The following is a 21,685-nucleotide window of genomic DNA, read 5'->3' on the forward strand; positions in this document are numbered from 1 at the left end:
ATTACTATCCAGGCTAAGCTATTTTAAAAGCATCCACTAAAGCCATTACTAGACTCGGAGGCTACCTATCCCGATGCACTTAGCCCAATTTATTGAGACTGAGCATTTTACCAAGTTTATCGAGTTCTGGTTCCAGTAAAACTTGCAATCTATTCGACAGGGAGAATATCTATTTGCCTTCTACAATCTTGATATCCCTTGGTAAAACTTGGTACTGAAGACCAATAGGATAGTTTCAAGACCTAGAAATAACATAGAGACTTGATCTGTGAAACGCAGAGGGTATCTTTACGAAATAGATGCTCAAATTGTTCACCCATCTAAAACACGACCGTGGGAAGACCAGTTTAATATAAACTCATCAACCATCCATCTGTTACTAAAGCAGGATCTTCAAACATATTTCTACGTTAGATTCTATAAGGCGGTATACATTCTGAGTCACGACCGGCACGTGCCAAAGGTATGAAAACAAACAAAAGCGTAAGTAACAGAGTAATGGTGGATATCGTACTGAAACCGCATGAAACATAAGCTTGTTTACGTTCACGTCTCGTAAAAAATATCTTACACTAGACAGAGATAGTCTAGCGTGGGATCGAGCTAATCTTACAATATGGTTAATGTGGTTGATGGCACCTTTTGAGCGTGAATATATTGACGAAGAGTACGACCAAAGAAACGTTGTTTATAGTGTGAAAGACAATACGGCTACAAAGATAGGAAGGCAGGTATGCAAGAAGACATGCTGCGCCGACCTCAAGTATGAAATTGGGATAAGGGCAGGGGAATGATCACACCTAATAATTTTTCACGCGTGACACTGGCGGGCGCCGGAATTATGATGCACCATATACCAATATAAACTCAGTTTAACTTGAACAGCCCACGCCAGTTTAGGGACATCGGTCCTTAGCGTTCAGAATCTGAATAAGAATAGGATTGACCTTTGTGACTAACTTAACGCAATCTGTAGTTGAGTGAGGCGCGAATTTGCGATTCTAATATGATAACTGTGAAAGTGAATGCTTGTTTATTTTATTTGGCACTCTATCACGGTTTAGCGGCGCAACGGACTTTGGAATTGACCGTCCTGGTAGCACTCATACATGGAAAGAATTGTCTTCTAAAATAGTCAGATAAATATGGACAGAATTTGCCTCTTGTTTTATAAAGAAGTTGACCTAAACCTCTTGATCATCGCAAGGCTTTTTTCGTTTTTAGCGATGTTGAAACAAAAATATAACACGAATCCAACATACCTAAGAAAACGTTAACATAAAAACAAATGAAGGATAACTTATGAGTCACAAGTTAAACCGCATTCCCCCGCTTTATCGCCCACTGACCCACCCCCAGACAACTTACATTTCTATCTACAAAACATGGACAAGGCATTATTCGTTCAGCCTGTAATGTCAATAAACATGGCTACCGAATTGTCATTTCCTTCAGGGGCTGTTATTAGTGACTATGTATGCATAGCTTTGTGTTTTTAGTGCATTCAATGTTACCGATGACGTAAGTCTGTTCATTTAAGTAATTACGTGGAAGAGAAAAACTGATGAATTAAAGGCCTCCTTTTTTGGAAGTTGGTTAAAAATAACAATTACTTTCAGGTTCATGTCTGAAAATCATCTAAGCTGATCGAAAGCCAAATGTATCTAAGTCGAAAAGTAGGTGAATAATATAGAGCATTGACTTAAATATCTGCCTGATAGTAACAGTTCTAAATACATATCTTGGTCATAAGTTTGTATGCAACATTATGATAACCAGTTAGTATGTTGAACTGCAAAGGGTCAAGCTATTCTCGAGAAAGCATAGTGACGACAATTATGTTTACAAAAAACTTTTGTTTACAATTTGTTATCACTAGTGATAAGAGAAATTAGCGCACTGTTGATTATTTTCTTCTCTTAGTAGAGAACAATCAATTGTTATGCTGTTTAGTACTACTATAATTAAATAGTGAGTAATTATTTATTCGAAAAATGGCTTGAGAACACTTAACCAAGAAGTTTACAAATACTTAATCTGTTTACTTTTGGTTTAGCAACTTAAGTCAATGCATACATGTCCCAGTTTTTTTGGGCATTAATGACTCAGGGATTAGAAACTTGTATTATGTATGAAATGTAAAAACTCTATATCAAAGAGGAAGCAGATAGCAAGCTGCCAAGTTTGACAAACAGTCTGTTATTAATTTGAATTAATGCCAATATGTCTATTCTATTAATGATACTTAAATGGCCGCTCTTGTTGTTGTTATTGTTTTAGTTTTCATAACAACAATGTATTCAGCTCATTTGGAATCTCTGATAGTTCTAAATTCTGATGCTAGGTGTTAGAAAACATATAATTTACCTACTACATAAGAAGCAGCAGTCCGGAAGAAAGTATGTTTGTATGGACCCTGGAGATTCAGCTATATGCTATGAATGATTAATGCCACTCAAGAGCAAAATATATGAAAACCAGAAACAGGAAAAATACCAAACATAAGTGCAGTAACTTTGTATCTATTTACAACACAAATTTTGTGCATTATAAATTGAAAACTATAATCTTCAAAACTAACGCTCCATCACATACACAATTAGTACTTCACGAATACTGAATTGCTTGAAATTAATTAGCCGTATTTAATGTATACACTAAAGATCTAAAATAGAGTAAACAACAAACCATAAAGAGGGTAATACAGAAATGGGCAAGTCAATGACCTGAAGACTGTCATGAATAAATAATGCAATGTTAAGAAATACTATAATAAGAACATGCAAGTGTTCCTAACAATATATCAGAAAAGGATAACCAGGACTTTCTGTTATTTTTTTTTTCTCTATTAATCTATAATTCTAATCTCACATCTCATCAAATTGATAATATAAACATGAATGTTTGGCAAAATGATGCAATTATGAATGTTTTTACTCTATGACAAAAATGACTGAATGGGGTTTTCATGAACCTGTAAATAATGTCAGCTATACGTCATTACAAAATATAGAAGTGCAGTTAAAATTGCAGGCAATATCATATAGCCCTCAAGAAGTATACATTTCAGTAGACTTATTTTCCTTCTACCAAATGGACTTTGATCCCTCAGTTTAGGCATAGGTAGGTAATAGATTGATGAGCCTAATTTGTGCAGCTATGCAGGGCAATGCAGAATCAATGAATTGCTACCACTCTAGGCAGCTCTTAGCCAATTTACTCAAGGAGCTCTTGTTAAGCAGAGAAGTGTTATTGTCTAGCATATATTTTTGTAACTAGCTTCTGGCTACAGTTTCACCTGCATCCAGAGGCTACTACTTTGTGGGCCTGGATAACAATGTAGACTTCACTGTTCCTAAGTAAATAAGCTATCTAGCTATCAGAGAAGATTAGCCATATTGAACCACACAAATAATCTCGTTATTTCATCAGCTTTAAAATATTAGTCACATGTGTATATGTAAACTTAAATAACTTTATATGGTTAACAATGTAAATAAGGCGTTTTAAATTAAGGGTTAGGAGGGCAGGGTTAAATTAAAACTATAGGAGCAGGCTCTAATCTTAGTTAAGTGACATACTATGAAAATTCCACCATTTCAGAATTGATTAAATTAAATCATTAATATAAAAGAACAGGTAAAATAATTAAGTTATTTACTTCTAATTGTATTACATATTGACATAATTCCGGTAAGTGAACTATTTTGAGTGATTCCATTGAGTGTATTACTGTGTCAAGGACGTGTAGTGTAATGCATTACATTGCTCGCATAATAAATAAGTTACAGATATAGAACACAACATGATGATTAAGAAAGTTCTTTTTAATTTTGTTAATGCTGAAGCCGAAAATCAATCTCAGTGGCGTGCACTGCGATAGGCTGATGATGATGATGATGAATGCTAAAGTAATATTAGCTTTACCAGACAGATATTCTTAGGTGATTAATGTTGATAACATAGTAATATTGATTCTTAAAGTTAATACATATTTTCATAAGTAATAAATTCTGCAAAGAATATCTATGGCAGTGAACTACAAAAGTACCAACTTAATGTTGTTATTAACTGTCCTACATGAAAAATAAGCCTGAATGAAGAAAATTATATATTTAGATATTTTTCCTTTCACTATCAAGTATACATAAATAGGTAATACATAATTATATGCATAGGTACTACTTACTCAAACTTCTTGTTTGAAATACAACTTGGATTGGAGGTCAATGAACTTGACAGTGATAAAATTTTGTGAACTGAATTGTGTGCATGTATGCAGCAGATATTACATAAAGCTATACAACATACAGGTAAATGATATCATCAATTTGACCTTAAAGCCTGCATGCAAAACTAAAGGAAATAAACGTAAATTAGTTTATCACGCAAAATTTACGAGATTTCGTTTAAGTAGGACAGATGTATGGATGATATAAATGTTCTGCATTTCATGTGCAATGTTTGGTAATCGGATTCTTTCGGACGATACATCCTGATGCGCTAATAGTAGGTATTGTGAATAACTACCGGCATTACTGATCATGACGCGATAATGACTCGATACACAAGCAATAACAACTGAACCAGCTCATTAGCTAACAACACCTACAAAGAAAACAACGATAACAAAGATAATATGAAAGTTACCGTAGCCCGGCTGTCGTGTAAGCGGTAAAATGGTAAACAAAACAAATGGGCGGATCGCGGAAAATTCACTATTTTACCCTTCAAAACACACAAAAATACTAATTATGACACACAATTTAACGGCCATGACGCTTAAACCAGTGATTTGTAGCGAATTTTTATGTAATATTTCGCAAAAATCGGAACAATGAATCACTGAGACTGGCAGCGCAAGGGCACCGAACGAACCACCGAATTTTCGACATAATTCTACCGGAACACCGACGGAAACCCAATGCATCAGCTATTTCACGCCATTTCAACAGCTCACGTCATCAGATTCATGCACCGCCAAGACGAAACTCAATAGGCCAGCGGCACATGTGGGGGACGCCATTCTTGAAGCACCTTTCTTGGTATCAAAATGACAGTCTTTGTTGACGAAATAACCGTGCACAGCACCATTAAACACTGTATTTGCACGCACAACAACACTCAATTTTAGCGCAACATTATTATTTACCTTATTTCTACAATAATATCCAAAATGTAACTAAATTTCTAATAAAATTTACTAATTTCCATACCTGTTAGTGCGCTCAAACGCAAGCTGGTCACGTGACTTTCAAGGGATGGGACATAGGTGTAATCGTAAATCATTCCGATTTAACCGTAACAAGAATGGCCAGTTTTATTCCCAAGTTAAACATAAAAATGTTTTATATTATTTGAAAGAGTCGCTGATTACTTTAGCTCTTATAACTTAGCCACTTATATTGTAATAATCGGGATAACGTTTCAAACGGTTCAGTAATTAATCTTATCATGTCGACGTTGTATCAAGTAGAGAAAACCGTTACAGTTTAATCGTTACAAACAATACTGATAATTTAGAGCACTTTTCAGAAAAAACAAATAATTAGCGTAGAATAATCATAAAGGACAACAAACTTTCGAAAAACTTTTAAGTATTGCATTTTAAGTTTTATTACATTAATCGTAAAACTTTTAGGGGTAAATGGTAAAGGGTAAATAAAACTGCTGTTGCTAATTCCTTCTGCTGAAATATATGCTTGTACTCCTTTTGATAGAAAATAATGCAATATAAAATAGAAAATGCATTTTTCAAAAAATCGTTATTCGTTTACCGCAGGCTATGTTAACCGTATATTATCGACAAACGGAAGCACAGCATTATTTTAGGGCGTTCCACAGGTAAAAATTTTCGTTCGAAAATGTTAACATTCACGATTTCAATCATTTTTCGATTATTTACCTGAGTTTCACACATTTGAAGACGTTTTGATTGAAAATTTATTTCTCTTTATATTCACTGTAAGAATAAAAACCTTTATTCATATTCAAGAATTTTAACATAATTCCAAATTCCGATCCAAATTCCGAACGATCAAACCATAAAGATTGTAAATTTTTCCCGCTAAGTTTGACGTCAAAAAATATTATAAACCAAATATTTTGGATTTCCATTCAAAGGCAATTTGTTTTCTATCGAATATTATTGTTAATGCTGATTAATGTCACTCCTAGAAGATATATTCTTGCAAGATGAAGCCGACGAGGCGCAGGAACTGGAAAGAGTTATCGAAGGTGATGAATATGATGAGAGACCCCGGTCTCGATCTGCAACACCAGACAGCGATGATAACGGACCAAAAGATGATGAAGCAGGTACATTACTCCTTCTTATTTACATTAATCTTCGTATTTTTATCATAGAAAACAATTTGCAGCTTTTATAACCTATTCACTCAGGTATATAAAAACTATTCAACTTAGTTTTGCTGAAACATTGACTACACTACACGCTCAACAAACGTGCTACAGCATTTCAATAAGAAGGAAATAGTCACTAGTCCTTCTTCAATATAACAATATAACATTGCCACTACAGTCATTGTGATAAATCTACATACACCAGCTTAAAATTTTATATACCTTCCCTAAGGTTCCCCACTGATCATATTTTTACTTTTACAGAAGAAGATAAGAGACGGGTGGATCCAACATCCACCAAAGCCAAGAGAGTAATAAAGAATCCCAGGTTTATTCTGAATCCCGCCCGACTAACTGGTCCAAGAGGCATACAGATTATACCTGATCACTTCAAAGATTTTAAGTTTAAAGGTTGGTCATAATAATAGCTTCTACTAGTGGGTTCAGCCATGTGCCATGGCAACTTCTCTATGCAAGTACATAAAAAGTAGCCTTCCTTGATAAATGAAGTTTTCAAATTGGTCCAGTAGTACCTACTACCAGAGATTAGCATGTTCAAGCATAAAATCTTCAGCTTTCTGATATTCTATAAAAATGTTTTCAGGCAAAGGTCATGAGAAGGAAGACTTAGATATAGTTCTTAAAAAGTTAGAGCACTGGGCATACAGATTGTACCCTAAGTTTCAGTTTGAAGACTGCCTAAAGAAGATTGAGACTCTAGGCAAGAAGAGACCTGTTATGGTGAGTTTAATTTATTTGTGTTATAATAATTATATTAATCATCTGCCTAGCCTTTTTCTAACTGTATAGGTTGGTTCCTAGTCTCACCAGATACAGCTCAGTATCAGGGTTCTACATGGAGCAACTACCTACCTGACCTTCTCAACCCAGTTATCCACCAACCAAACAATTTATCCGAATTAGTTATGCTTTTTATGCAACATGCAATGGATTTATATTAAGCCTCAAAAAGAGCATTGAATAGGTTTGCTGCATGTGTTAAAGTAGCCTCAGGACATGGGAGGTTTGTCTTATAATTTCATTAAAACAAATTACAGGTCCACCTGCAAAAAATCCGCACAGACCAGTTCCTATCAGAAGAGACTGTAGTACAGAAGGACTCCAGCGACGAGGAAACCCAGCCGCCTCAAGAAGAGGATGAGTTTGACAAGCTGTTGCAGCAACAAATAGAACTGGCTAGAGCCACTCCTGCACCAGGGTCTGTCAAGAAAGTCTTGGCTACTCCCATGAAAGACAGGTAGGTGGAAAATCACCAAATAACCCCTGTAGAGTCCATTCTAATTTCACAGTTTTACATTCCAAAATTACAAAAGTATTTTGGTTCCTGGATAAAGTTAGTTTCCAAAACCATGAAAATAACTAAAACCACCATTTTAGATTACACTCAAATATGCAAAACTGTCTAACTAACAAAAACACTTTTTTGCCCACCCATATTTTAATGCTTTTTGGGGTAAAAATTAAAGATTTCAAATATTAATTTCTAGATCTCCATTCACAATGCCCAAAGCCACCTCCTCACCGTCCATAAGTGACGAACAGAAAGAAAGAATGATAAGAAACAGAAGACTAGCTGAAGAAAGACGTTTAGCTCGACTAAAACAGGCTTCCCTAGACACCAGTAACAAACAAGATAGTTCTAACAACATCAGTCAAATCATAGAAGTGGATGAAGAATTAGAAACCAGTGTCACAGCTAAGAAAAACAATAGGTCTCATGTTATAGATAGCTCAGATGATGAATGTGATGTCACATCAGTTAATCAGTCTGTGGCTGTTGATGTACATAACGGCACAAATCCTCATGAAACAGCCAATAAAAGTAATAAGGAAATTAATGGAGCATCAAACAATGTACAAACAAATCTAGATGATATAGAAATGGATAGTAATGACGTCATAGAAATAGCTGACACTGAAAAAAGTAAGGATAATGAAATTAGAAGTCAGAATAAAGTATCTGATGATGTTATAGAGATCAATGATCCATTTGAAACATTAAAGAGAGGTCCTCAAGAAAATAGTAACAAAGACACTGATGTTAGTGAAGTTATTGAAATAAATGACCAAAATGATAAAGCTAGTCCAACAAGAAACAATAATATAGGAGCAGATGAAGTAATTGAAATACCTGATCCAAATGATAAACCTACTAACATAGTGGACCAAAGTAAAACAAATGCAAATGAAATCATCGAGATAGATGATCTGGCTGTAAATATTGATAAAGAAACCACATTAAGTAAAGTTATTGAAGTAAGTGATAGCAACAATACTGAAAATGAAAACTTAATAGAAAAAAGATCTGAATCAGATGTAGTTCAAAAAGATTCTGATTTACAAAAAAATTACGGTGCTTTGGAAGAAGATGCCAAAATGGCGGATGAAGTGATTGAAGATATAATGGATGTTGATTTTAGTGATGATTTTTGAACTAGAATAAGATTAATCATGTTTTACGAAGTTGATGTATTTCTAGGATAAGTTTGATAATAAAGCTGGTATTTATTGAAATATTCAGTGAACTTATATTTGACCTCGCAAAAACAACCATACCGAAACTTAAAATTCATCCTTTAGTAGACTTTCTCTATAGAGCTTAAGGTGTATGAAAATTAGAAAATAAATTCTGAATTTCATGTTTCTGGTCTCTTTGCAATAGACGCTAAGTAAAAATCTAATTTATGTTGTTTCGGTAGGAAAAAATAAAAAGCTAATTTAATGATAATTTTGTACATTTTTAATACAATTTTCACGCTTACAAAGTTTACTTAATCATCTTAGCAATCGCTACCAGAATTACATAGTTTGATTCCTCAAAGTTCTATTGAAATGGGAACAATTGCTTATATTTATCTGAAACTTTGAATTTTCGCCAAAAAGCGTAAACGTGATACAGCTTTGAATAATATATGTCTATGTTACACTATAATTACCAAGAGTATATACAAAATAATATTTGGTTTCACATCAGTACACCGAAATTTGTTTAGAACTATGCACAACTATTATTCTTTAGAATTACTGTACACATTGTCAGTACCCATTATAAATTATTTTCATTGTAACATTAAGCCCAAAAGGCTTTAACTGTATTTTTACGAACTTCAAAGATTTAATTTGCTCTAGTGCAATAGTTTTAACCGACTTCCAAAAAAGGAGGAGTTTATCAACAGATGTGGTATTGGTATTATATGAAATGTGTACAGCAACCCTCAACAATCTTACACCATACATGCTATAAACTAAAAATTTAAATTATCTCACTAATAATATTAAAAATACGGTTACTTCATTATTAAATACACGTTATTCACAAAAGCGATCTTTACTGGTTTTCGTTATCTTACATTAGTGGTGGTTTTACAAACAAAAAATTTCGTGAAGAAATACTCGTATGGAACCGTTTCTATCTTATTTATTTTATCTCCCACCCACCTCTAGACCCTATATAGTTCAAATTAATGCATCATCATCTTCCTTTTCCCAACTATGTTGGGGTCGGCTTCCAGTCTACCCGGATTCAGCTGAGTACCAGTGTTTTACAAGGAGCGACTGCCTATCTGACCTCCTCAACCCAGTTACACGGGGTACCAATATCTGGTACTCTTAAAAATGTTTATGAAAGTGGTATAAATATGTTTTTTTTTTGTAATTCCACCACTGATTAAGAGCAATTACTTCAAGTGATATCTAAAGTTAAAGTTTCTAAAGTTTAGAGGCCTGTTTCACCACATCTGGATAAATAATAACTTCAACTTCATTTACTTGGAAAATACGCTTCATCGATACTTATCCCGAGGAAGTGAATAGCCATGAAACTAATAATTTTGATAGTCGAATTTTCGAGTTACTTGTATAGATTTACAGTTATTTCAGCAAAATTGTATCAAGTAGTTTCATTTTTCATTATAATCTGTTGCAGTTGGTACAGACTCGTATGAAATAGTGTAATCACAGCAATAGTTATCGATACTTTATGTATAGAGAAAACATCGATATAAAAAATCTACGAATCTTCTTTCGCATCGAGTTTTACTCAAGCTAGCTAAGTATTGTAGTGGACTCTAAAATAAAGCGAAGTTTTTGAGAAGCTTTCCCAATGTTACACCGCAACTTTCTCTTTAAAATAAAGGCTATTTTATTTTTTAGTTTGCGATCTATATGTCAAGTACACTTCGCAATATCCAAGCGTCACTATAGCCGTATTTTAGCCGAAAATAAAAGTTCTATATCGCTATTTCTTGCTTAACCCGCTATGCTAACTAAAATGCTTTATTTCACACTGGATTTTTAATTTAATTTATTAGAACTATCCTATAATTAAAGTTTTGTTTATCAACATTCTGACATGTTTTAGTATATTATTTTTATTGGAAATCTCTCGCCTGTTTATCTAAACTAAGCTATAGTGAAAGCCCCATTAGTATTTTCGCTTTAGAAAAGCTCATTTCTGCTTTGTTTTTAATTATTTTTAAATCGCTTAGTAATTTAGTGAAGATGACGCCACTGAGCTCATGCAAAGTTTGGTCGAATTGTTAAGGCGTCAAAATTAATTATTCCAATTGTCTATTCAACCTTAAAATCGCATTTCGTTCATGAGCCCATGAATCAATGATATTTAGCAAGATCTTTCAAAATGTTACGGCCACGTGATCTTCAAGCTTAGCAATCCACCAATGAGAAGCAAGGATTATCACGCAATAGTTGTTTGTCCAATCGCTGACGTATATTTCCCCTTCCCAAGTAACTTGTTGAACAAACTTCAACTATCATTCAGGTATCCAAGATCACACAAACTTTCTAGTCCAGCCCACAAAACGAAACTCCTTAGACCTACCCTATCACGGAATCGATGAAACTCCCAAAAAAACCGTAACCTTCCGAAAATTTTAGCTTCTATACAAATTATTTTTACGTCTTAAAGACCGAGTAACTCCTTTTAAACCTAATCTAGGATTAGTTTTAATTCGTGTCCGGGATTAGGGATGCAAAGAACGATGTGAATATCATCCATGTGACTGCTAGGAGAGACTGTTGGTTGTCGTTGTTGGTCTGTTGTGGTACAGACTCGTCTGGGTTGGGTTGGTTTGGTTGCTCCGGTTGGTTTGGTTGATTAGGTTGGTTGGGTTGCTCGTTGCGTCGCTGGTTGTCAGCAGGGTTCACGTGTAAGTCACGGAAGAAACCCACTTGGTGGCTGGAATAGCAGAATTACAAAATTAAAAATAAGGTAATTACAGTTTTCAAAGGTCTTCAAAAACGATATATTTACTTTCTGATACACAACGCTAGTATTTTTATTATTTTTTGTTTGTCTGCTGTAAAGACGATATCACAGGGAAACTTCGAACTTACAAAATAACTGAAATCTAAAACGTCTTGAGCAAGCACTGTGATCAACAACCGTGCCTATTCGAAGCGAAGGAGAAGGGAGGGTTGCGACATGCGAAAATCTATCCGTCTGTTACGAATTTACAGTGAAGTAAGTAAGAAATAGTCGAATCATTTTCGTTGAAAATAAAGACGAAAACTGGGAAAATAACTTTTATTTAACTAGGCTGAAAAAGCAATTTTAAACTGCCAAGTATGTTAAATGACAGCCGGGACCTACAGTTTAACGTACCCTCCGAAACACAGTCATTGGGGTCCTAGATTTACTTAGAAAGTACATACAAACTTAGAAAAGTTGCATTGGTACTTACCTGACCTGATATCGGACATACATGAGAGGTTGGTTCTTTACCCACTAGGCCAACACAACTTTTTCGAAAAAATAAATTAAAAATTGAATACTTACAGATAACCAGCGGCAGCCAAGAGCATGACCAACAGCAGCCTCGCTGGGCTTCCATACAGATAAACCAGCGAGAACAGTATGGCCAGCCTAGACGCGGCATACAAGTGGTCCAGCCAGTCTCGGGCTGCGAGCGCCTCTTCGGGCTCCTCGACTGGGGCCGGGGCTTCGGCGGCTGGGGCTGGGGTCTCGGCCGGCGTGGGGGCTGCGGGGGCTGCGCCTGCTGCTTGCCACCTGGAAGTTTTGGAGGTGAAATTTAATTTGGGACAAGAGAAGGATCTTTATATAAGGTAGGTAGCGTTTCCATATTTTATGTATACTTCTAAGTGTAGGTTAAATAATAAGTTTGCTTTCTTCGGATGAAGATGTACCTCAATATATCGGAAACCCAGAAAGTAGAAGCACAGACTACTGTAATTTAGAAGGATAAGAATCCTTGGAATATTGCAAGTCTGGGAGTCGACCTTCGCGAGTGCTATATTTATGTCTTTGAAGTATGAATTTTACAGACTTCTCCAAATGAAAACAGTGTGTTGATTTTGATACATCCATTTAAAATAAATTACAACCTGAAACCCGAACGTGTTCACCAGTCATTTGGGCCATTTAATGTCCCTAGAGGAAATAGGTACCTAATGACTATCCCACGCAATCTCTAACAGCAAATGTGTAAGTACTTCTCCAACACACATAGTAGGCATCATGCCAAGTGCTAATGACACGTGTTTACTATTCGCGGCTAAATTCTCTTAATTATCTTTGTTTTGTGGCGGCTCATTAAGAACATGGGTCGGATAGGATGGGTTGGAATCTGATCTGACAGGGTAACATGTGGTCAGCATTCTACCAACTTTTTTTGTGGCACAAAGTCTAATTGAATGCTGATGAATACCAGGCATTTTGTATTGAGCGTCTTCCTATGACTCGAGTTTGTTTTAAGAACCTAATAAACTAATGGTTGCGAATTCTAGATTCCTCGTGTTTAGCGGCATAAGAAGATATCTCATGTAACGTGTTTTTTGTAATTTTAGAGTTATTTGCGATTTTACAACCCCCTTCGAAGGACCATCCTGTATTGCTATAACTGAAAATGTAATAGACGTGAAATGTAGTTCGCTAATTAGGTATTTTCTGCGCGAGTGTGTGTAGTTTTATATCAAGAAAGGGAGATAAAGATCAATTAAAATTTTAATAGGCTTGCTACACTTGATAAACAAAATATTTTTTGTATGTTTTTTCTAAGGATGGTTAATAGCAATCGCTCTAATATCCCTAGGTAAACAAAAATAAACAAAAAGTCGAAATCTACAAGAAAACAACGTGGGTCAACGATGAGCAAACCTCAAGTCACAACGAGTCCTAATATAGGAAAACAGGAAATAATAATAGATTTCATGGTATAATGACCGTATTCAGAGTAATCAAGGTCTAGCGCAGCCACGACAAAAAATAGCGCAGAAAATCGACTTGCAATATTGTACGTAAAAGATTTAGGAAGTATCGTAGGTATTTGGGATGATATTGCTTTCAATTGGCTACTAATACCTACAGGCATTTTAATTGAAAAGTGAAGTTCTAAAAGACCTGATAACTCCTTGATATTTTTTAATGGGGCATAGTAATCGTGCAGAATATTTTGACTTCCACACTGTGCTTTTTCAAACATGAGAAGATATAAATATTACATCGTTGACTGTTTTGTCAGATGTCATTCGCGATATGACATCATCATGTTTCATAGGCAAGTCTGTTTGCCCAACTGTTACGCTTGAAAGACTTTTTTGCTTCAGTTTTTTAATTTCAATAATCATTGGTCTGCATTTTCGCAGAGGAATTACTGTCACTCATATTTTTTTATCAGAAGATGAATTAAATATTATTTATATAACTACGGTATGAATTCTATGCGTTTTTAATATGGAATCACTTACATGTTAGCATACTGCTGCATATACTGCAAATAGGCTTGCTGCATCATCATCATATGATTGGCCAACTGCGCCGGGTCGTTAGGTACCGGCAGGTACCCCTCCCCGAAATTGTAGTTAGGATACGGGGGGACCCTGCCATAGTTATTCACGAAGGAGGTCAAATAGTTCTGCATCTCTACATTATGGTTCTGGTCGTTTTGCCTCGTCTCTGGTCTGGGAGGTTCGGTGGTGGTCACTCTTTCCGTCTGGTTCGTGGCTTCGGTCGCGACCCTTCGGCGGAGTCCGTCAGTGTTCGGCTCGGGACTCACCGCCTCTATTCTTCGGGTCGGAGTGCATACTAGATGCATTGTGTGAGCTATCTGGCTCTCATATGTTCTTAAAACATCTTTTAATATCGTGTTGTCGTCTAAAAGCTGACCGGAGTATATTATTTTCTGTTCATCTGTTCCCTGTAAAAAAAAACAAAATCATTATTTTTTATATGCCGTAGCAATCAAGCGAATTATTTTTTTAAAACTGTGACTAACTTGAAAATCTTGGCAACATGATTGCATAAACAACTAACGAGACTTCACAATGTTATCTTTTATTCTTATCAACAAAAAATACCATTCGTTACACACTGTATTTATTGTTTAAATACATACTTTAAACTATATGTTTCATTTAACATGAGTTGGTTGGAAATATAACACTGAAGTCATAATATTAAAATTGTTGCCTTTTTGTGGCACTTTCCGCGGGTTTCCTAATTCCAATTCCAAGGTTAAAGATAATCAGCCTATCTATAGCTGATGACGTATTTTAAATATAATCAGTTCGCCAAACAAATCTGTGTCTTTTAGGTTTTACGATGTCTGGGAAACCTGTTAAGTTAGGTCAAATAGGTAGATCATCGATATAAACAAAGGTTTCAGCGATTATTACATCATCATCCTTCTGCCCTTATCCCAATTTTATTTGGGGTCGGCGCAGCATGTTTTCTTCATGCTGCAAAAGTTTTGGCATAAGTTTTATGGTAGGCCGCCTGCCTGACACCAACCCTCTTTGGGAATGCTGTTGTGGTGATTTACCTGTCACCGTGCGGGTGGCCCAAACTACAGATGTTATGCACTGGCCTTTAGGTTCCCTTAGTCGCCTCTTACGACACCCACGGGAGAGAGATGGGGACGTCCTATTTTGATCCGGGACCGTCACGGAATGTTTCAGTGATTATTACATTCTTCCAAAAAGAGTTTGAAGCATATCTTTTAAAGTTTGCAATGCCAAAATTAAGCATTCGTTACGACTGAAAATATAATTCCGAGACAGATATTTTTAAACCCAACTGCAATGACCCAGAAAGGAATTACAGATCACGAATTGAAACCGAATAAATTGACTGATAAGCCAATAAATTCCGGGGAGTATCACGTTCTATTCACATGACATTTACCCTATATTATTATGGGCGAATATAGCAATTTTTTTGTGAACAAAAACGGAAAATGAACGTCTTTTCGGTAGGACAAAATGGTCTTGACATGGTGCTAGATCGAAACCCCAGAAAGGGTATAAACATGTAATTAGGATTACAAGATTCGGGTGAAGCCTAAAAAAATACACTTCTTTCTCGAATTCCGCAGAAAGAGAAAGTTTATGTTTAGGTAAAAAGAGTTATACCTAAGCAATTTTGCTGTTTTTATTACTTTTACACAAGATTGTATGTTATTGCAACGGCATACGGTTTTGAAAATAATTACACGCTTTCTTAAATCGGTGGTGAGCTTGTTTTACTATTTTAGGAAGTATAAAACAATAGAAAACTCAAACTAAATGAAAGAATAGGTTTATTTTTTCCAAATTGCGCTTTTTTGATTATACGTTTAATAACATTCCTAATTGTACAATTCTTCAATGTAAACATTTGAACAGTAGAGTGGTCACTATGTCACCTACACTCACTGTTTATCACATAGATTCTAATATTTTATGGCGCTAACAGTGACCTGGTTTTAGGCTGAGAAGTCATGAATCATACCTAAGGATCTATATTTATTTGCTAAGGCCCATTCTTTTTTTATCTTCTACATTGTCCCATAGGATTGACTGAATATTAGTTTGATGGGAGACAGAGAAATGCAAGGGTCGTACATAGAGTGCCGATGCTGATCCCAAGCACTGATTGGAACGGAGAAAGAGAAAATTGGTTAAATTTCATCCATTATGTAAAGCTCCCTAAGAAGAGTTTTTCAGCACACATGTCTAAGCATGTGTTGTGAAACCCTCAGCAGTTATTCTCGTCATAAACGCTTTATTACTTTGTTACATACACACTTGATTGGGAGCTGTTAATTAAACCCTATCGCCTGATTTAATTGCATGTTATCGGTTTCTAGGTAAACACGTAACATTCTGAGTTGGTGAACTATTTTATGAAGAATGTGGTGTTGATTAAACACTTGTCTTTTCTTCAAATAGTATGCAAACATACACACTACATAGCTACATATACTACATAGCATGGGACATTTTAGTACCTAAAAGTTTAGTCAAAATCAGTCTGTCAACAAAATCCATATGCAACTTAGTAGACGGCCTAGGAACAAACACCCAATAGGATAGGATGCTTTAAAATCACTAATTTTAAGAGAGTCAATCATGATCCATTTATAAACAAAAACAAATAAACCAACAAATCCGATATGACAAATTGGTATTTTGAAATATGTGTTATCTATCATTAAAATTATTTTTATCATTAATTGCTTTATTATCACTTTCATAAAGTGAAATGTTTCACATTCATTTTGAAAACATAAAAATTGCAATTTTCTCAAATATTTTGAACATGTTACGACTATAGTGGAACTAGAACGTTCCAGGCATTTATCAGCTTTGAAACTTTTAACACTGTTTTGCTTGCATTAAAACACCTCATTATTCAATCAACTTATCAAACTCTTGTTTTTAGGAAATTAAATTTTATCTTGTCAATTGTTGCTATTATTTCAATTAGCCTTTTAAGCATTTTAAACTCCCATTTTTACGTGTAAAGAAGCATTGTGTCCTTTCTCAGGCTGTAGACTATCTGTGTACCCATTTAAATTATTTCAGTTTTGGCATTAAAGTAAATATTTATTAAACTTTGAACTTTTAACAGTTTTCAGGCTATTTCTGCAATCCTGGTATTTTAGTTGTCAACACAGAAGCCTGTTGAATAAAACTCTTAGCATAAATAGCTCAAATTATGTATGTACCATTCATAGATAAGCAAAAAACATTGCACTTTTATTTACTTATAGGAGCCAGTCATAAACCTAACTAACACATTCGGAAGTAAATCCAGAAGAGAGTATAAATCAAAATATTTCTAACCATAATAGGTACCTATCAAAACTTTTATTGAACATAGAAAACAATGGTCATGGTCCCATATTATAATAACATTACACCATTATTGTTATTGTATTTCGGAGAAATTCAAACCTAAGCATAAGTGGATACCTATGTACCAATCAATATGCAGGTCGTTTCATATAACTATCTAGATGTATTTGCATCTGTAACTTATTAATTGTAGTCCTGATATGTGTATAGTTCAAATGTTTGAGGAAAATGCTTCATGCGGGTGCTAAAATTGAATAATTGTCAGAAGTATACATAGTCGATGAAAATTTAGCAATTAACATCAAAAACTTTGCAGCGTGAATTTAAATGTTTGTTATTATTTTTATACCTACAGAATTTATGATAACATTATCAAGTTATAATTTTATTTTAAATTGTCGAGAATTGGTTGTTTATAATGGTCTGTATTCTGGTGGGTGCGATAAAACCAAATAAGATATGAAAAGTCATGAATATGCCACAGATATATTTTTAGCGGCTACGTTATTTATTTAGATGTAATATTAATGGATACTCACAGGTTTACTTGGGTAAACCTCGGACAGGTGCCCCTTCAGCTGCCGAACAGTCCAAGACGATTCACACTCGATATTCTGATCCTCGATCTGTTGATTCGGCGCCTTAACAATCAAAGTCACGTTGTTTGGTATCATCTTCAATCATCCAATTACACTCCGCTATTAGATAACACTTCTAAAACCCGTGATTTATAACACGCAACAAAGCAGGAAATAGCTCTCAATCAAATCCACAATTGACAAAAACACTAGAATTTTACGCTGACGCAATATAAAACCACGAAAGTTCTTTTATTTATCAAGCCTGTCGTCCGAATACGTAATGACCAAATAAAACTGTTCTGATGTAAATAAATACTTAGATAAATGGGGCTAGGCACTTGTCAATTTGCCCGTGAAATTATCTGTCGCTACTCCATTGGTCCAGCGTTCGATTGTGACGTCAAAATTTTGTTTTCAATTTACTAATTTACTATAGCGAGTTTGACACTTGTGGAACACGGAATAGAAGTCACAAGGCTCGTTTTAATTGGTCACATACTATGAACAAATTTTTGTAGCCAATCAATGCAAGTATTTTGGTTTTGTGGTAAATGGCAAATGATGGAAATCTGAGATGGAAATTCATTCTCAAAAGCGTGTAGAGAAACGTCTCTACATGTTTTCTGTTGTGTATTTTTCACGATTATACATGCCACCAAATAGATTTACCAAACTAGTAAAACTATTACCTACGTTCTTTATACGTGAGCAAAAGAAAGAACGCCAGGAGATACTACATGATTCCGTTTTTGAGTTTGAGTTGAGTTTTAGACAAACTGAACCTGTTGATTACTGGCAAAAGGAAAACGGAAAAACGCGACATCCCTAAGTGAAATGTCAATTTCAAAGCTAGCAAAGCTGTCATTGTCAAACAAATGTCAGTCAGAGTTCAGAGTCAGAGGATTTGTTTATCGGCTTGTGTTATAATATTGTTCTATTTGTCGAAATTAATCCAAATCTATCAATAATCTTGCATTTACTGAAACGAAAAATAGCCGCTGTAACACTGCGCTGATATCATAAAAGACTACTTGTTATATCTTAGTGGTTTGAAGTGCAATGAAGAGTTTGTAACCTACAACACATTTGATTACAAACAAACTATACAATGGGTGTAACAGTGTAAGTTCTTGAATAATAATAATCAGAGTTTTATCTCCACATACCTAGTTGTCGACTACCGTCACTTATATCTCATATATCTGCAATAAAATGAAAGATTCAAATCAAGTATTTGCTTGCTAAATTACTGTCCACAAAAGTTGGTAATGATCACCATGGCATCTCCATTAAAAAAAAATATAACTAAGAACTTATTTCGCGGATTTCCCAAACATATTACAATTATAACTAACAATTGTGGAAAAGTATCAGAATTTAAATCCTATTGTAATATTTCCAGATTACAACAGTACCCCGTCCCAGAGAACAAGACTGGTACATATGTGATAGAGCTGCTAACTAAACGGATACTGGCTCTCGGAGCAACTCAGCAGGGGCAGTTCCTGGTTGATTGCGAGAGCTATTTGTCACATCCGCAAATGGGTTAGTAAACATTATAACCTTACCTCATACAAAGTAGAAACAATTCATTTTGCTTGTTCAATTGGTAACTTTTGATTTCTATGCTTTGTCAAATACTAATGTCTGTTAGAAAATTGTGAAACAGTAAGATTCATCAATTAGATGGTCTTATAACTGTCTGCTGCTAAAGGCCTCTTCTAATATATCAAAATATGCTGGAAAGTGATACCTAACATGTAAAATTTTTCAGTACTGTTGAGCCTTAAAATACAGTTTTCACAATAACTATTTCTAAATACTACACTGCAATTTCTTTTCCCAAATAATTGTCCGATGATTCTTGAGTTATTATTAAAACAATTTATATAAAATTCCAGGAACAACAAAAACAGTTCACATATTTCACAATTCGGAACAACCAGCATCTGTCTTCTCAATCCTCGATACTGGCGCCAAGAACATCCACGTCATAGCTGATGGCTTATTTGACTTGCTGATGATGAAACTGTCACAGAATTACACTTCTAAGAAACAAACGAAGATTGAGAGTAAGGGACCGAGGTTTGAGCTCGGCGATTTCTGCGTAAAGCTTGGTTCGGTCACAATGAATCAGAGTTTTAAGGGAATTCTTGTTGAGGTTTGTATTTTGTTCTATTTGTGTTACACTAATATTGTAAAGGTACACCCACCAATGTTTTTATAATGAACAATTTTTATAAAATGTACTTATTGAACTTGTATCATGCTGTGTAATCTACTTGTATTGTGAATTTTACTTACACTTTCACTTTTATTTGAGCGACAATTAAATCGCGAAAGTTTAGAAACCTCTAACATAGTCTGTTATGAATTTAATTGTTGCTGCAGTTTGTTCTACACTTGATGTAGGTATCAGCACACTGTGGATGTGCATGAGGGGTATGGTCAAAAACGCTTTATTCGAAGTTACTTACGAGTCGTCTTTAAGTTTGGCAAGAAACATACTAATATAGTTGATCCAGCTTACCAATATGCCATCGCCGATACTCCAACATTCAGACTCCCTCACTTTATTTCCTTTAACTTTCCAGGTGGAATATCGCCCATGTGTAACAGCAAACGCCGTATGGGGGTTACTCCGAGAATTCCTCCAGGGTCTACTAGGACCCTCAGTGCCAGTCCAGCCACCACAGCACCTGCTAAGCCGGATGAACGAGATATATACTCCGATAGATACCATCTACCAGTACTTAGAACATTTTAGTGCTTATAGGAAAATTACTGGGATGAGAAGTGCGTAGTGTAAAGGGTTTTGTTCGAGTGTGATAGTTTTAAGTTATGTAATAATAAAATATTTTTTACATTATGTTTTGTTTTTTTTTTTATACTTTTGGCGGGAATTTACACTTTGTGATGGAGTCTCTGACTACAAACGAAATATTCGAAGGTTTTCGCTAAACCAATTGAGAGGCAATTTATGACGGAAGATTAGTACATTGAACTATAGTTACACTACCAACCTTCGGATTTCGAGTTATTTTACCCACAAAACGATTTTGGGCCAACCCGGGAATGGACGTTGAGACTCCGCACCACCACTAAACCACGTTTTCGACCACTAAACAAACAAGGCAAGACAGTCAGAGACAAATAGACTGTAAACTCATGTAAGTTAAACAATTATATGGCCATTTAAAAATTGGTACCTAATAACGAGGTTTGTTTTCATTTCTAAGTTTGTTGATTTGAACTAGGGTTGTCACACAAATATCTTGAAGCCTAGTCAAGGATGTGACTAGGCCATCCGTTCGCAGGTAAATAAACAAATATCGACTCGTATTACTAACAACATAAACATTGAAAAACTATAAATGTTAGCTTGTTTGTAATGTAGACTCATTCGTTTGTTGTGAACATACCGAAGACGTTCGTTTTGTAATGAGTAATTTGAAAATGTTGTCTACTTTTGTTATTTTGCTGCAAGGTACGTAAACTTACTTTGGTATTTACTTAGATCAGTGTTTCTGAAAAACTTAAGTGTTTTTTGACCCCGCGAAGCTTCTTTGAGTTGCTGGGAAAATTCAATCATCAGAAAAACAATAACTTTAAAAGAACAAAAGAAA

At 35.1% G+C, this 21,685-nt stretch overlaps 4 protein-coding genes across 4 annotated transcripts in view; 2 read left to right on the forward strand and 2 right to left on the reverse strand.

Moving 5' to 3' along the window:
- The window catches only part of LOC135118650 (protein lingerer-like), a 43,961-nt gene extending 38,606 nt beyond the window's left edge, over nucleotides 1-5,355 (reverse strand). Inside the window, exon 1 of the mRNA XM_064041217.1 lies at nucleotides 5,217-5,355. The gene's annotated coding sequence lies outside the window, so the exon portion shown is untranslated. The remainder of the gene's footprint in view (nucleotides 1-5,216) is intronic.
- Nucleotides 5,356-6,049: 694 nt separating this feature from the next.
- Nucleotides 6,050-8,882, forward strand: LOC135118628 (uncharacterized). The gene is made up of 5 exons (XM_064041145.1): nucleotides 6,050-6,318; nucleotides 6,628-6,774; nucleotides 6,968-7,104; nucleotides 7,422-7,621; nucleotides 7,872-8,882. The coding sequence occupies exons 1-5, from the start codon at nucleotides 6,165-6,167 to the stop codon at nucleotides 8,815-8,817; spliced, it is 1,584 nt and encodes a 527-aa protein (XP_063897215.1). The 5' UTR covers nucleotides 6,050-6,164; the 3' UTR covers nucleotides 8,818-8,882.
- A 219-nt stretch (nucleotides 8,883-9,101) lies between these two features.
- Nucleotides 9,102-18,475, reverse strand: LOC110382041 (homocysteine-responsive endoplasmic reticulum-resident ubiquitin-like domain member 2 protein). The gene is made up of 4 exons (XM_049850387.2): nucleotides 18,018-18,475; nucleotides 14,110-14,558; nucleotides 12,182-12,412; nucleotides 9,102-11,581 (listed from the first exon to the last, which is right to left on the reverse strand). The coding sequence occupies exons 1-4, from the start codon at nucleotides 18,150-18,152 to the stop codon at nucleotides 11,350-11,352; spliced, it is 1,047 nt and encodes a 348-aa protein (XP_049706344.1). The 5' UTR covers nucleotides 18,153-18,475; the 3' UTR covers nucleotides 9,102-11,349.
- Nucleotides 18,476-18,946: 471 nt separating this feature from the next.
- LOC110382042 (mediator of RNA polymerase II transcription subunit 20) lies at nucleotides 18,947-20,928 on the forward strand. The gene is made up of 4 exons (XM_064041212.1): nucleotides 18,947-19,181; nucleotides 19,462-19,604; nucleotides 19,961-20,220; nucleotides 20,654-20,928. The coding sequence occupies exons 1-4, from the start codon at nucleotides 19,168-19,170 to the stop codon at nucleotides 20,861-20,863; spliced, it is 627 nt and encodes a 208-aa protein (XP_063897282.1). The 5' UTR covers nucleotides 18,947-19,167; the 3' UTR covers nucleotides 20,864-20,928.
- Nucleotides 20,929-21,685: the final 757 nt, after the last annotated feature.

This window comes from Helicoverpa armigera, chromosome 24, assembly GCF_030705265.1.
Source record: "Helicoverpa armigera isolate CAAS_96S chromosome 24, ASM3070526v1, whole genome shotgun sequence".
NCBI lineage: Eukaryota > Metazoa > Arthropoda > Insecta > Lepidoptera > Noctuidae > Helicoverpa > Helicoverpa armigera.

Excerpts from the sequence above, each read along its gene's own strand:
- LOC135118628 (XM_064041145.1), top strand. The coding sequence starts at position 6,165 with ATGTCACTCCTAGAAGATATATTCTTGCAAGATGAAGCCGACGAGGCG. Across the intron at positions 6,775-6,967 it reads CAAAGATTTTAAGTTTAAAG|GCAAAGGTCATGAGAAGGAA; the intron begins GTTGGTCATAAT and ends AAATGTTTTCAG. Across the intron at positions 7,622-7,871 it reads GCTACTCCCATGAAAGACAG|ATCTCCATTCACAATGCCCA; the intron begins GTAGGTGGAAAA and ends ATTAATTTCTAG.
- LOC110382041 (XM_049850387.2), bottom strand. The coding sequence starts at position 18,152 with ATGATACCAAACAACGTGACTTTGATTGTTAAGGCGCCGAATCAACAG. Across the intron at positions 14,559-18,017 it reads AGGTTTACCCAAGTAAACCT|GGAACAGATGAACAGAAAAT; the intron begins GTGAGTATCCAT and ends TTTTTTTTACAG. Across the intron at positions 11,582-12,181 it reads TTGGCTGCCGCTGGTTATCT|CCACCAAGTGGGTTTCTTCC; the intron begins GTAAGTATTCAA and ends CTGCTATTCCAG.
- LOC110382042 (XM_064041212.1), top strand. Across the intron at positions 19,605-19,960 it reads TTTGTCACATCCGCAAATGG|GAACAACAAAAACAGTTCAC; the intron begins GTTAGTAAACAT and ends ATAAAATTCCAG. Across the intron at positions 20,221-20,653 it reads TTAAGGGAATTCTTGTTGAG|GTGGAATATCGCCCATGTGT; the intron begins GTTTGTATTTTG and ends TTAACTTTCCAG.